This window comes from Lutra lutra, chromosome 12 (assembly GCF_902655055.1).
Source record: "Lutra lutra chromosome 12, mLutLut1.2, whole genome shotgun sequence".
NCBI lineage: Eukaryota > Metazoa > Chordata > Mammalia > Carnivora > Mustelidae > Lutra > Lutra lutra.
Genome location: NC_062289.1, coordinates 73068117 through 73083854, shown reverse-complemented (window position 1 = coordinate 73083854; position 15738 = coordinate 73068117). Strand labels below are relative to the sequence as shown.

The 15738-nt window shown below is 48.1% G+C and overlaps 1 protein-coding gene across 13 annotated transcripts; it reads left to right on the top strand.

The window, feature by feature from the left end:
- The first annotated feature begins 283 nt into the window (after positions 1 to 283).
- NEFH (neurofilament heavy chain) lies at positions 284 to 9062 on the top strand. 13 transcript variants are annotated; one of them, XM_047698125.1, is made up of 5 exons: positions 284 to 1243; positions 3091 to 3290; positions 4529 to 4653; positions 6302 to 6707; positions 7266 to 9062. In XM_047698125.1, the coding sequence occupies exons 1-5, from the start codon at positions 361 to 363 to the stop codon at positions 8457 to 8459; spliced, it is 2808 nt and encodes a 935-aa protein (XP_047554081.1). In that variant the 5' UTR covers positions 284 to 360; the 3' UTR covers positions 8460 to 9062. The 13 variants fall into 13 exon arrangements, with proteins under 13 accessions (XP_047554081.1, XP_047554074.1, XP_047554082.1 ...); XM_047698118.1 differs by having other exon boundaries at positions 6954 to 9062; XM_047698126.1 differs by having other exon boundaries at positions 6302 to 6725; positions 7284 to 9062.
- The last annotated feature ends 6676 nt before the right edge of the window (positions 9063 to 15738 follow it).

Genomic DNA, 15738 nt, shown 5'->3' with positions numbered 1-15738 from the left:
CACAGTAGCAGGGTCTTCTGACTCGCATCCAGGGGTCCCCACCGTTCCACTCCAGGAGTCCTGTACCTCCTAACCCGACCTCGGAGTGCTCCACTGACGCCGCGTTGATTCCCCTTCACTCCAGAGTCCCCCTGCCCCGCCCCTCTCACTGCGGTGGAGCGGAGCGGCCCGGCCCGGGGAGCCGGGGAGGAGGCAGAGAGGGCGGGGCCCTCCTCTCCTGCCCCCTCCCCCCCACTGCCAAGGGGCTGGACCCGACCCGGCTGCTATAAAAAGGCCGGCATCCCAGTGCTGCCGCAGTGCCGCCCGCCCCGTCCTGGCCTTGGGTATCGCCCTCCGCCGGCGGCCGCACCTGCTCCCGCCATGATGAGCTTCAGCGGCGCGGACGCGCTGCTGGGCGCCCCGTTCGCTCCGCTACATGGAGGCGGCAGCCTGCACTACGCGCTGGCCCGCAAGGGCGGCGCGGGCGGAGCGCGCTCTGCTGCGGGTTCATCCAGTGGCTTCCACTCCTGGGCGCGGACATCCGTGAGCTCCGTGTCGGCCTCCCCGAGCCGCTTCCGAGGCGCAGCAGCCACCTCAAGCACCGACTCGCTAGACACGCTGAGCAACGGACCGGAGGGCTGTGTGGTGGCAGCAGCAGCGGCCCGCAGCGAGAAGGAGCAGCTGCAGGCGCTGAACGACCGCTTCGCGGGCTACATCGACAAGGTGAGGCAGCTTGAGGCTCACAATCGCAGCCTGGAAGGCGAGGCGGCGGCCCTGCGGCAGCAGCACGCTGGCCGCGCCGCCATGGGCGAGCTATACGAGCGAGAGGTGCGCGAGATGCGCGGCGCTGTGCTGCGCCTGGGCGCGGCGCGCGGTCAGCTGCGCCTGGAGCAGGAGCACCTGCTGGAAGACATCGCGCACGTGCGCCAGCGCCTAGACGACGAGGCCCGGCAGCGGGAGGAGGCCGAGGCGGCGGCGCGCGCACTTGCGCGCTTTGCGCAGGAGGCCGAGGCGGCGCGCGTCGAGCTGCAGAAGAAGGCGCAAGCGCTGCAGGAAGAGTGCGGCTACCTGCGGCGTCACCACCAGGAGGAAGTGGGCGAGCTGCTCGGCCAGATCCAGGGCTGCGGCGCCGCGCAGGCGCAGGCGCAGGCCGAGGCGCGCGACGCCCTGAAGTGCGACGTGACGTCGGCGCTGCGCGAGATCCGCGCGCAACTTGAAGGCCACGCGGTGCAGAGCACCCTGCAGTCGGAGGAGTGGTTCCGAGGTTCGTGGGCGTATGGGGGAGGGGCGCCCCCTCCTGGCCGGGCCGGGTGCAGTCTGTGTAAAGGTGGCTGGGCTGGAGGGTGTGCTGTTCAGCCTCCTCCTGCAAAGTGCATTCCCCTTTGTTAAATACCAGTTTCCCCCCGGGTCTCTGGAGACACCCCTCTCCCTTCCCTGAAATTCTGGGTTGTCCTTTGGCTGCCCTCCTCCAGGGTCCTTATATCTGTCCTGAGACTCTGGGTCCCCTCTGTTGCCCCTGCCCAAGATTAGAGAGCCCCACTCTAAGGCCCCTTTCCATCAGGTTCCTTCTACAGTTCCAAAGCAGTGCCAGCTTCCAGTTATAGGCACTGGAGAGCCTTTGCCCTTCAAAGTAACATGCCTTCCCTGCCCAGCACTGCTCATCCCTCTTGCCTGCACTCTGCAGGGGACCTCATTCTCCAGACCCCTATCAGGCTCCTCCCCAGTGGGGCATTCTCACATCCTTTCTCCCGGGAGATACCATCACCTCAGCCAATGAGTGCATGACGCTGAGGTGGTGCCTTAATGTCCTTTCTCCCCTTGAGAAGCTGGAAGCTTCTCAAGCTCCCCCCTCCTCCAACTCCATGCCGCTCTGAGTCAGCTAGATTGCAGCTGCAGCAGCTCTGAAGCTGTGCCCAGCAGCTGCAGGGTGACCTTGGGCAAAGCTTGCCTTCTCTGGTTTTCATTTCTTTGGGGGTTGAAAGGGGAAGAGGTTGACCCGCTGAGCCTCTTACTCAGGGGGAGCTACATGATCCTTCCTGAAACTGTGTAAAACTTTTGTATTTTCCTTGGGAGAGGGTGCACAGGCTCCAGCAATTTTCAAATAGGTCTGTGGTCCACAGAGGTAAGAAGCCTCACCCACCTTGATGGTTTCTGTCTTTGCCAACGCTAGCAGGGAAAGCCAGGAAAGCTGGGACTCAGATGCCTGGTTTTCCCCATTTTCCTCTCCTTTGCAGTGGCAGTACCTTCCCTTCCCCCATCTCTGCAGCAAGACACCTCCCAGAGCAAACCTCTCTGCTCTTTTGGGCTTTGCCCTTTACACAGACAAACCATTCTAGGACTTCTGGCCCACCCAGCTGGCTTCCTTTCTTCCCTCTTCACCTTCCCAAGACTCATGCCCTGGCTTTTATTATCTTGGGATTCACGATATTCACTTTCAGGAGATGTAGATTAGTCTCCAGACCTCCACCGGTTCTAGAAGGTCTTCTGGGAACCAGCAGCCCATTGTTCACAGGGCCCAGGGTGTGGCTGCCATTGACACAAGGACTCCTGTGCTAGAGAATGCACAGCCAGGTTTGGGAAGGGACAGAAAAGCTGGCATGTGGGCCCCCCAGGCTCCGCAGTGACCTTGGGCTCTGCAGAACCAAAACCTGCAAGGAAGGGGCTGTGGCTTCTAGTGGCTCACAGCACCTTCACACCTCTAGAGGTCACGGGCTCTTTACCTTGTTCCACCACAAGCTCAGAGTTAAGCCCTGTCAGCCAAGTTTCACATCTGAATTCCCAGCATTGACAGCTGGGTTCAACCCAGCTGAACCAGGTATTAGGACCAGAAATGGGAGCGTCCTCTGTCCTGTGGGGTTTCAGATCTTGAATTTGGGGAGACAGTCTGACTGTTGGAACAAGCCAGACACTAGATTTGAATCTATTGCTTATTACTAGCTGGCTCTGAATGGTAGTAATTTGCCTATCACAAAGGAGAGGGTAGGTTAAGAATCCAAGATGGCACCGGGCACTCAGTGGGTCTTCAAGCCATGCGTGTCACCTTTGGGATCTGGGCTCTAGAATCCAAATCCGGGTGTGTCTAACTCTGTGCCTTGTCTCCTTCTCCCACAGTGAGGCTGGACCGACTATCAGAGGCAGCCAAGGTCAATACAGATGCCATGCGCTCAGCACAGGAGGAGATAACAGAGTATCGCCGCCAGCTACAGGCCAGGACTACAGAGCTAGAGGCTCTCAAAGGCACTAAGGAGTCACTAGAGAGGCAGCGCTCTGAGCTGGAGGACCGTCATCAGGCTGACATCGCATCCTACCAGGTGGGCAGGGATGGGGCAGAGAGCCAGACTACCTTCCCTGCTCAGGTGATCCTGGACAAGTCACTGTCCCTCTCTCAGCAGGGTTGTAGTGGTGAAGACCGTGGATGGGCCTTGGAGTCAGACATGCAAGGGGTACCAGTATGTCTTTCTAGCTGAGTGGCCCCAGGAAACTTATCTGCCTCTTTGAATCTGAATTCCTCCAGTGCAATGGGGGAAAAGAAAAAGCATGTCCACTTTGCAGAGCTGTGAAGGTTAAAGAGATGGACAGACTTTCCATGAGATGAGTGTGAGCCTGCTCAGCGGGGTGTGGGTCATGGTGGGCATTTGGTAAACTATAACCAGCATCTGCAAATGTGGGTAGCCTAGGGAAGGCCTTGGCAGATTCCTTCCATTAAAGATAGCTGGCAAAAGAAAATGACTCTTTTTTTTTTTTTAAGATTTTATTTATTCACTTGAGAGAGGGAGAGCATGAACAGGGAGAGAGGCAGAGGCAGAGGGGAAAACACACTCCCCACCGAACAGGGAGCCCGATGTGAGGCTCAATCCCAGGACCCTGGGATCATGACCCCAGCTGAAGGTAGACGCTTAACCATCAGAGCCACCCAGACACCCCAAAGATGACAGTTCTAAAGACCTCATGTGAGTTAATATATGGGGACTGTGGATAAATTAGGAAATGGAGAAAGCAAAAAAGAGGCAATAAAAATCAGCCCTAATGGTTCACTTTCAGCAGTGGCTAAGTGAGCCTGGGGACAGGGGAGAAGTTTCCATCGCTATTTAGAGGGTTTCTGTGTATGACTTCAGTCCTCAGCCACAGGTGTTTCCTCAGCCCTTACTGTTCAGTAGGTACTTAGGAGCACCGGAACAGGAGAGAGTTCTCTTAGGAGAACAGGAACAGACAAGGCTCTGTTCCTGCAGAGCATTTTCTAAGTTCAAAAGATCTCTAAAACTTCACCTGTCATCCCACTGACCATTGATAACCATTGTTGGTGGCTGGTGTGTTTCATTCTAAATCACTCCCCAGGCTGAGGTTGTACAGACATGCAGCAGGATTTTTCTTCCAGGTGGTTTCCACGTCCGCGAATGAGGCTCCCATAGCTTTGGCAGTGTGGGTGTTGGCCCCAGTGAGTCTGGCTAGATGGGACTGCTTTGGGTTTGCATGATGTGCTCCAGCTTCTCCATTGCTGAGGGCCAGGCGCTGGCTAGTGCGTGATGTGTGTGTGACCTTACCTCCCCAGGAAGCCATCCAGCAGCTGGATGCTGAGCTGAGGAACACCAAGTGGGAGATGGCAGCCCAGCTCCGAGAGTACCAGGACCTGCTCAATGTCAAGATGGCTCTAGATATTGAAATTGCTGCTTACAGGTGAGGTGGGCTGGGGGGGGCCTTGGGATGGTGGGGAGCCCTTGTGTTCTTATGAGAAGCTTTGCACTGAGTTTCAGGTTCCCAGCAAGATGACCTGCCTATCTTAGAGACAAAAAAGAATTTTTTTTTTTTGGTGGTAAAATGTATAGGATATGGAATTTGCTATTTAACCGTTTTTAAGTATACCATTCAGGGGCACTACATACATTTACCTTGTGCAACCGTCACCACCATCTATCTCTAGAACTTTTTCCATCTTCCCAAACTGAAATCCTGTGCTCACTAAAGAATTACTCCCCACTCCTTTTTCCTCCTTTCCTCTGGCCCTAGCAACCGTCATTCTACTTTCTGAAAGAAGTCTTGAGGGTGGCTTCTTTTCATTCTGCCAGTGACTTAGAGAATTAACGTTCCTCACCCCTCACCAAATCTGGCCAGGTAGAGGCTTGCTTTGGAGGGAAAGGAGGTACCTGAGTTGTCAGAGGGACAACTCACTTAGCGCTTTTTTTGTTTTGTTTTGTTTTTAGCTCCCTGGGCTTTTGTTTCCTGGGGAACTAAAATGGAGATGGTAACAGTACTCCTGTCACAGGGCCATGGGGAGGAGGAACTAATCCAGTTCTGAAGCAAATCCGGGTACAGCTGGGTGGCTGTAGAGAAGGCCCTCAGTAAATGGTAGCCAGGAGATGGCCCTTAGACCTCCCAGCGGAGCAGTTTGTTGCTGCGGAGCAGGCTGACCCAGTGATCTCTCCCAGTTGCTGGCAGGTGACCCTTCATGTCCCACCTCTTGGGTCTAGTCTGTAATCTTGCTGCTCAGAATGCAGTGGGTGAACCAGCACAATCAGCATCTTCATAAACGTGTTGGAAAGGCAGATTCTCAGGCCCCACCCCAGACCTACTGAATCAGAATCTGCATTTTAACCAGATCCCTGGGGGATTTGTATGCTGTTAAGTTTGCAAAGCGCAGGTGTAGGGTAATCCCTACACCTATTGAGTCAGGCACTGCCAGGTCCTTTTTATTTATTATCTCATCGAAACAACCCTCTGAGGGAGGGGCTCTTATGACTCTCTTTTTGCCAATGAAGAAACTGAGACTTTAAGAGTCAGAATGGCTTGGTTGAGGTCACATACTTACTGAGTAGGAAAGAGCAGACACTGCCATCCCCACCCTATTCCTAAAACTCAAAGGATGAGAGTATAAGTGACTGGGGACTCTTGAAATTCCAGTGGGATTCTAAGACCTCTATGTTAATGTTAAGTCCCCAGAAGTCCAGATTTATAAATGTGAAATTATTTGCTCAGGCTCCCACCTTCCTCTTGAATATTTTAGTTGAGGGATAGTTACTGTAATTTTTGCTAATATAGGTGTTCTCTCTCGAGGGCCATTTTGGGGTGGGGGTGTTGTTTTAGAAGTTGCAGCCTTAGCCACATAAAACAAGAGCAGTGCCATTGGGGTGCAGATTCTGGGTTGTCCCTGGGATGATTTGCTAAGTGACTATTTCCAGACTCAAATTGTCCACCATTCACATTGCTTCCTCCACCAAAGTCCATATCATTGGATTCTGTGGATCTTCAGAGTAACTCAAGAAGACCCCCAACTCATCAGTCTGCTCTGAGTTAATAATAGTAATGTGTTCTGTTATCCATTCTGCAGAAAACTCCTGGAGGGTGAAGAATGTCGGATTGGCTTTGGCCCCAGTCCTTTCTCCCTTCCAGAAGGACTTCCCAAAATCCCCTCTACATCCACTCATATAAAGGTCAAAAGTGAAGAGAAGATCAAGGTGGTAGAAAAATCAGAGAAGGAAACCGTGATTTTGGAGGAACAGACAGAAGAGATCCAAGTGACTGAAGAAGTGACTGAAGAAGAAGAGAAAGAGGCCAAAGAGGAGAAAGGTGAGGAGGAGGAAGCAGAAGGGGGAGAAGAAGAAGCAAAATCTCCCCCAGCAGAAGAGGCTGCATCTCCAGAAAAGGAAGAGGCCAAGTCACCAGTTGGAGCCAAGTCCCCAGAGAAGGAGGAAGCTAAGTCCCCAACTGAGGCCAAGTCCCCAGTGAAGGAAGAGGCCAAGTCCCCAGAAAAGGCTAAGTCCCCCATGAAAGAAGAAGGAAAATCACTAGCTGAGGCCAAGTCCCCAGCTAAGGAAGAGGCTAAATCTCCAGCTGAGGTGAAGTCCCCTGAGAAAGCTAAATCTCCCATGAAAGAAGAAGCAAAATCTCCAACTGAGGTCAAGTCCCCAGAGAAGGCCAAGTCCCCAGCTAAGGAAGAGGCCAAGTCCCCAGGTAAGGAAGAGGCCAAGTCCCCTGTGGAGGCCAAGTCACCTGAGAAGGCCAAGTCCCCGGTCAAGGAGGAGGCCAAGTCCCCAGAGAAGGCCAAGTCACCGGTGAAGGAGGAGGCCAAGTCCCCTGAGAAGGCCAAATCCCCAGTGAAGGAAGAGGCCAAGTCACCTGAGAAGGCCAAGTCCCCAGTGAAGGAAGAAGCCAAATCCCCAGAGAAGGCCAAGTCACCAGTGAAGGAGGAGGCCAAGTCCCCAGAGAAGGCCAAATCCCCAGTGAAGGAAGAGGCCAAGTCACCTGAGAAGGCCAAGTCCCCAGTGAAGGAGGAGGCCAAGTCACCTGAGAAGGCCAAGTCACCTGAGAAGGCCAAGTCCCCAGTGAAGGAGGAGGCCAAGTCGCCTGAGAAGGCCAAGTCCCCAGTGAAGGAAGAGGCCAAGTCACCTGAGAAGGCCAAGTCCCCAGTGAAGGAAGAGGCCACGTCACCTGAGAAGGCCAAGTCCCCAGTGAAGGAGGAGGCCAAGTCAACTGAGAAGGCCAAGTCACCTGAGAAGGCCAAGTCCCCAGTGAAGGAGGAGGCCAAGTCGCCTGAGAAGGCCAAGTCCCCAGTGAAGGAAGAGGCCAAGTCACTTGAGAAGGCCAAGTCCCCAGTGAAGGAGGAGGCCAAATCCCCAGAGAAGGCCAAGTCCCCAGAAAAGGCCAAGTCTCCAGTGAAGGAAGAGGCTAAGTCCCCTGAGAAGGGTAAGACTCTTGATGTTAAGTCCCCAGAAGCCAAGACTCCAGCAAAGGAAGAAGTAAGGTCCCCTGCAGACATCAAATCTCCCGAAAAGGCAAAAAGCCCTGTCAAGGAGGAGATCAAGTCCCCAGAGAAGGTCAAATCTCCTGTGAAAGAAGAGACCAAGGCTCCTGAGAAAAAGGTCACAAAGAAGGAAGAGGCAAAGTCCCCCATAAAGGAAGAAGAGAAACCCCAAGAAGTGAAAGTCAAAGAGCCCCCAAAGAAGGTAGAGGAAGAGAAAGCCACACCAAAAGCTGAGGAGAAGGACAGCAAAAAAGATGAGGTGCCAAAGGAGGCTCCAAAACCTGAGGTCCAGGACAAGAAGGAACCGGCTGTGGAGAAACCCAAAGAATCCAAAGATGAAGCCAAGAAAGAGGCTGAAGATAAGAAAAAAGCAGTGACCCCAGAGAAGGAGGCTCCTGCCAAGGTAAAGGAAGAGGCCAAACCCAAAGAGAAGGCTGAGATGGCTAAGAAGGAGCAAGATGATGCCAAGGCCAAAGAACCTAGCAAAGCGGCAGAGAAGGAGCCAGAGAAGCCAAAGAAGGAAGAGACACTGGCAGCACCTGAGAAAAAAGATGTCAAGGAGGCCAAGAAGCCTGAGGAGAAACCCAAAGCAGAGGCCCAAGCCAAAGAAGAGCCCAGCAAGGAGGCCCCCACACCTGGCAAAGCCAAGACAGAAAAGGCTGAGAAATCCTCTAGCACAGACCAGAAGGACAGCAGGCCTGCAGAGAAGGCCACGGAAGACAAGGCTTCCAAGGCGGAGAAATAAGGCAGGGAGAAAGGACTCCAGAACAGCCAAAGAAACTTAGGAGGGCCCAGGAGCTCAAGGGTCAACATAACAAATTTTCATTTTTTTCTCCCTTTCTTTATATAAGAAGAAACTTTGCTTGGGTGATGGGGCCCTCCTTCACCAAACAGGAATTTCTATTAGCAATAGGTTAGCAAGAGAGGGTATTCCCAGTCCCTGGCCCTACACCCTGAATTCTCTGCAGGCGATGGACAGTTATGTTATGATAGCTTATGTAGCCGAATGTGATATATGCCGAATGCCATATGTAAACACTTGACTATAAAAACTGACCCCCTCCTTTCCAAATAAGTGCATTTATTACCTGTATGTGCAATTGACAGATGATCGCAATAATGAATGAGCAGTTAGAAACACATTATGCTTGAGATGTCTTAACCTATTCCTGAATGCCTTCTGTTTTCCAAAGGAGTGGCTGAGCCCTTGCCCAGAGCTCTCTATCCTGGAAGAGCTGGAGCAGGTGGGGCTGGGCACTAGCCACTGAATCATGCCAGGGCGCACTTTTCCACTGAAGTCCACTTTCAATTGCTTCTGTGCAATAAAACCAAGTGCTTATAAAATGAATATGTCTCTGCTGTTATTCTCTTCTCCCCGGCAGGCTGGGGGACAGGGCAAAGGGAAGTCTAGATGTCCTACTCAAGGCCGCAGAGGACTGAGTGAGCATCAGAGGTCCCGTGCAGGTATGGGACCAGTTAATGTGGCCTCTCTCGGGCTGTTTCCTGGACACAAATCATGTGCCAGGCAACGTGCTAGGTGCTTTATCTTTATGATTTTGTAGCTAGGTGGCCTGGCACATGGTTTCTCAGTGTGGTTTGTGGATCACCTATATTAACATCGTCTGGGAGCCATAAGAAATGCAGATTCCTTGATTCCACCCTACACAATTGAATCAAAATCTGAGGCATAGGTCTGGGAAAGTACATGCTTTACCAACTCTCGCTTGATTCTGATGCACACTGAAGCCTGGGAATGGGTGAGTTCCTGTGGATATTAAGCAGTCTATTTATAGAGCTCTACTACATCCTTTTTTGTAAGGAGGGGTGAGCCTTCTGAACTCATTAGCCATAGGTGGCTAATTCACCTGTTGTGAAGACTATTACAGTCATCGCCATTGGGAACAATCTCAGTAGTCCCTTAATTGGATTCTAATATACTTCAGAGACGATTTTGAAAGCTGTATTTTTGTGAATTTACTCTAAAATTCTTGTGTGGTTTCCAACTTTGTGTTTGCTTTTAGCACTTTCCCTGGGAATTGCTTCTTTACCTGTTCCAACCAGGTGGTTCTCAGAGTCACCATGTTTTCTAATTGCCCTGTACCACTAGTCACTGGTGATTGATCCAAGAATGGCCACTCGATTCCAGATGAGCCAATGAGAACTCTTGGGATTTCAAACTTAGACCAGATTGTCCGTTTTCTCCTTGTTGGGGGTAGGTGAATAAGGGAATCAGTAACTATGGGCCACCATTTTTCCATCCTTGTGGAAAAGTTAGTCTGTGAGAAAGAGATGGACCGAGACAAGATACCTAGAGAATTGTAGATTTCAGGTCCTTGATCATGATGTTCCTTTCCATGGCTTATTGGCCATTCTTTGAGCTGATAAAGTTTTGCCAAAGCTCATTTAGGATATGGCTCTGTCATATGCAACTGGAAGGATTCTGAATAATGTAGTGACTGGGGGCATCTGGGTGGCTCAGTCGTTAAGCGTCTGCCTTTGGCTCAGGTCATGATCCCGGGCTCCTGGGATCGAACACCCCCATTGGGCTCTCTGCTGGGCAGGGAGCCTGCTTCTGCCTCTCCCACTCTCCTTGCTTGTGTTCCCTCTTTCACTGTGTTTCTCTCTGCCAAATAAATAAATAAAATCTTTAAAAAAAGTAATGAAGCGACTGAGGGGGGCTGGTAACTATGCTGGAAACCAAATGGTCTACTTGGGACACTCTCTGGCCCTCTCCTTCCCTCCCCCATTCTCTCTCCGTCTCAAATAAATAAATCTAAAAAATAACAAAAGCGATGAATACGGATTATACCAAAAAGTAAGATAAATATAAGGGGAAGATGGGGAAAGGAAAAATGGAGTGTGTAATTGATCAAAAACACTCATCTCTCATACCAGTCTGGAGAAATTGCTTAAAATCGATAAAAGAAAGGACTGAGAAACTACCAGACTAGAGGAGACTAAGGAGACATAATGACTCAGTGCAATGTGGTACCCTGCATTGACTTCTAGAACATCAGTGGAAAAAGCAGTGAACTACAAATGCAATCTGTCATTCAGTTAAGAGCAATGTACCAGTATTAATCTCTTCGTTCTGACAAATATACCATGATCACACAGGTGTGAATATTATAAGGAATTGGGAGAGGGTATTCAGGAAATTACTATGCTGTCTTTGCAACTTTTCAGTAAATTTAAAATTACTTCAAAATATAAAATCTTATAAAAAAATAAGGGAGTGGGAGCACCTGACTGGCTCAGTCAGTGGAGCATGTGACTCTTGATCTTGGGGTTGTGAGTTCAAGGCTAATGTTGGGTGTAGAGATTACTTAAAAATAAAATCTTAAGAAAATATAAATAAACTTACTTCAAAATAAATTCTTTTAAAAAATGTTGTATCAATCAATGGATGCCTGGGTGGCTCAGCTGGTTTAAGTGTCTGACTCTTGGTTTTGGCTTAGGTCAGGCATGGTCTCAGGGTCCTGGGATGGAGCAGGTATTGGGCTCTGCGCTCAGCATGGAATCTGCTGGAGATTATCTCCTTCTCCCTCACCCTCTGCTCACACTCTCTCAAATAAATAAAATCTTTTTAAAAAATTGATATGTCAAGAAATTGCACAGGACTAAAAACAAAGTAAATACCAGATATCAGAACCTAAGACCTGGAGTTGAAGATAAAGTAGACGAAGGTCAGGGGAAGGCAAAGGCCCTATGTGTCATTATAAGCAGATCGTAATCAGTCAAAGCCAACAGGTTGCAAACAGCTTCAGCCCAATCTCCTTATACACATGAGGAAACTGAGGCCAGAGGGGCAGGAGCCTGCCTAAAGCCTACTTGGTTGCAGAGTTTACTTTCCTATTTGTTCTATACAGAAAATATGAATAACCTGGATATTAATTTTTTAGAGTACAATTTTTATTTTTTTTAAACATTTTATTCATTTATTTGACAGAGAGCGATCACAAATAGGCAGAGAGGCAGGCAGAGAGAGAGGAGGAAGCAGGCTCTCCACGGAGCAGAGAGCCCGATGCGGGTCTCCATCCCAGGACTCTGGGACCATGACCTGAGCCAAGGCAGAGGCTTTAACCCACTGAGCCACCCAGGCGCCCCTAGAGTCCGATTTTTTAAAAATTGCTCTCAGTGACCCTTATTTAGAAATTTTATACTTTCCAGTTTTGAAATCACAGGGAAGACATGATAGGCAGTAGAAATACAAGGGCTCTTAAATTTATCTCTGGTTCAGCCAATGTCCACAGGAGAAAAGAAGGGGCTTGTCTAGATTAGAATCCAAGCCATCAGCTTTGGTACCATCATATCAGCACTTTCCAAGGACTAGATGATAGGCTGCACATTTTATATCCATAGTCTAACAACAGCCAGATGAAATGAACACTATTGAACCTGTATTTCTCCATTGAGAAAACTGAGGTTCGTTCGGCGAGTGACTGCCTGAAGTCCCAGAGCCAGGAAGATGTGGAGGCTGGATTTAAATTTGAATCTGTTTGAGCCCGGAGCCCTGGAGCCTGGGCTCCCTTTCTTTGTCATTTTGCCTCCTGACATATTCCATGGCCACCCCAGACCAGATGCTGTAGGTATTTGGAATGCAAAAAGCCCCAGCCTTCCACAGTGATATCATTCTCATGGTGACCCCACGTGGCACAGGGAGGGCAGGAGGATCTGACCCAGCCATTTCTCCTCTTTGCCCTAAGTGGGCATGCTCCCAGGGCTGTAGGCAGGATTAGCCAGCCAGATACCAACTAGGACTAACTTTAACTACCTGCCAAACAAAATAATTCTCCCTCTGGGAGGATAACAAACCTTAGGAAAAATGAATAGAGTCAATTTACTAAGAAATTGCTTGTCAGATGTCAAGGGCCTGGGGGATACAGACAATACATGGAAAGGAGCTGACTGCTTTGGGATGTGCCTTTCCTGTGAACTAGCTCTTGGCTCAGCAAACATAGTTGGGTTGATGAAAAACATCCTTCATTTTTTTCCCCAGGGAAACTGTTTCAGAAAGGCTAGGTTAGGCTCTGTCTATGATAATAAACAACCATATCTCAGCAGTTTAGTCCAAAGAAAGCATCTTTCTCATGCACGCTACATACCCAGTCTGGGTTGGCATGGGACTCTGTTCATCGTGGTCACTCAAGAACCAAGTAAATAGGTGATCCATCTGGATCCAGGTTTCCAGGCTCATGGAGGCAGGGAAGAGAGAACGTGACAAACCATGCACAGGCTCTTAAAAATCCCACCTGGAAGTGAGGCAGGTCTCTTCTGGCAACATGGCACCAGCCAAAGCAATTCACACAGTTAGATATCTAACGTCAGAGGAGACAGGAAGAGCAGTCTTACTGAAGTGCTAGAGGGAGAAGAGGGGGGACCTTTTTTAGGGGGAGCACTGATAACTCTACCGCAATATTCCAGAGAATTCTGACCAGCAGCTCCTAAGGCAAGGCCTTGGAGGTTCCCATACTCATCAGCATTACTTCTGCTGCAAGTAGTCAAAACAGAATCAAACGAGTTTAAGCAAGATATTATTGCTACTGATTATTAATAATGATAAATATATCAGCTTATACAACCAAGGAGTTCAAGAACGTTGACTGGCTTCAGATAAAGTTAGATCCAGGGGAATTCTCAAATGATGTTCCTCAAGATGCTGCCAGTCCTTTCTCCCCTCTTGGCTGTTTTCTTTCGTGTAGGCTTCATTCTCAGGCAGGACCAAGCTCTCCCTGTGGTTTACGTGCCAACAGTTGAGTCAACTCGGGATGGGAGGGCAGTGGGAAGAGAATCCTTGTTCAATATTTCAGGAAAAGTCCAGGGGTTGGTTCTCATTGGGCTGGTAAGGTTATGTGTTCCTCTCTGGGCATGCACAGGACATTGATGAGCTAAGCTGTGCTCACTTGCCCATGCCAAGCTGGGGAAATATGTCAGGCTCCTCAAACTGAAACAGAGAGTTTGGGAGGTGTAGTTCCCAAAGGCAATTAGAGGTACTGTTATCAGAAGAAAAAGGAATTGATCCTGGGCAGTAACAATGATAAATGTCCACAGTACCTGTAGCAGAAGATCCAAACGAGCAGTAATACCCAGTGTTAGAGGGTATGCAGAGAAACCTGAATTTTCTGGAAATAATGGTTGGAATGAAAATGGACAAAACCCTCCTGGAAGGCAATCTAATGAGATGCATCAGAAGCTTAAAAAGCTCAGGTACTCTAACCAAAGTTTGCCACTTTGAGGAATGTATCCTAAATTAATAACCAGATCTATTATAGAAATATTTAAATACAAAATATATTCACTTCAGCTTTCTTTATATTTTGGAAAAATGGAAAGTACCCTGAATATACAAAATAGGAAAATGGCTAAATAAAATTACATTTATATTAGTAAACATTCTGCAGCAAAAAAGAAAACTAGTTTTTTTTTTTCACCCTTGATCTAAGCCAAAAGGCCAAGAAGTGACTAGTTTTTTGTTTTTTTTTTTTTTTTCAATGAAAAAATTTTGGGGGCACCTGGGTGGCTCAGTGGGTTAAAGCCTCTGCAGTCCACTCAGGTCATGATCTCAGGGTCCTAAGATGGAGCCCCTCATCGGGCTCTCTGCCTACTTGTAATCTCTGTCTGTCAAATAAATAAAAATCTGAAAAAAAAATTTTTTTTTTAAGGGGCACCTGGGTGGCTCAGTGGTTTAAAGCCTCTGCCTTCGGCTCAGGTCATGGTCTTAGGGTCCTGGGATCGAGTTCCGCATCTGGCTCTCTGTGCAGCAGGGAGCCTGCTTCCTCCTCTCTCTCTGCCTGACTCTCTGCCTACTTGTGATCTCTTTCTGTCAAATAAATACATAAAAATCTTCAAAATAAAAAAAAAATTAAAAATTTTTTAAAAATTTATTTGAGAAAGAGTGAGAACGAGAGAGATCACAGTGGGAGAGGGAGAAGCAGACCCACTGCTGAGCAGGGAGCCCGAAGCGTGGCTCAGTCCCAGGACCCCGAGACCATGACATAAACCGAAGGCAGATGCTCAACTGACTGAGCCACCCAAGTACCCCAAAAACTAGTTTTTAATGTTAAAAATAATTTATATCAATGGGACCTGGTAGACATCTATAGAACATTCCATGCAAATGCACATGAACTGTTCTCTAGGACAGACCATATATTAGGCCAAAAACAAGCCTCAGAAAATTTAAAAAGTTTGAAATAGGACAAAGTCTATTCTTGACCACAATGGAATAAAATTAGAAATAACAAAAATTTATTTAAAGAAATTTAAATAAAGAAATTTAGAAAATTCACAAATATATGGAAATTAAACAACATACTTAATAACCAAAAGATCAAAGAAGAAACCATGGGGGAAATTGGAAAAAAAAACTTTGAGATGAATGCATATAAAGACACAACATATGGAAACTTATGGGATTCAACTAATTCCTTAGAGGCAAATTTACAGTTGCAAATGCCTACATTTAAAAGGAAGAAAGTTTTCAAAATGATAACCTAATTTTCCACTTGAAGGATGGAAATAGAAAACTAAACTCAAAGCAGGATTAGAGTGGAACTTAATAATGTAAAAATTTAAAAAAAGAGAAAAATCAGTGAATCTAAAAGTTGGTTCTTTGAAAGATCAACCAAATTGACAAAACTTTCGTTAGACTGACGAAAGAAAAAAGAGAGCACTCAAATTGTTAAAAGCAGGAGTGAAAGAGAGGACATGTTAGCAAACTTAGAGAAATAAGAAGGATTATAAGGAAATCCTGTGAACAACTGCATGCCTAATAATTAGATAATTTGGATTAAATGGACAAATTCCCTAAAAGACACAAGCTACTGAAATTGACTCAAGAAAAAAATAGCACATCTGAATAGATCTGCCACAAATAGAGATTAAAATAGTAATTTCAAAACTACCCACAAAGAAAAGTTCAGGCCTAGATGGCTTCCAAAGTGACTTCTTCCAAACATTTTTGTTTGTTGTTGTTGTTATTGTTTTTTTTTTTAATTTTTAAAAAATCTTAAAAAAATTTTTTT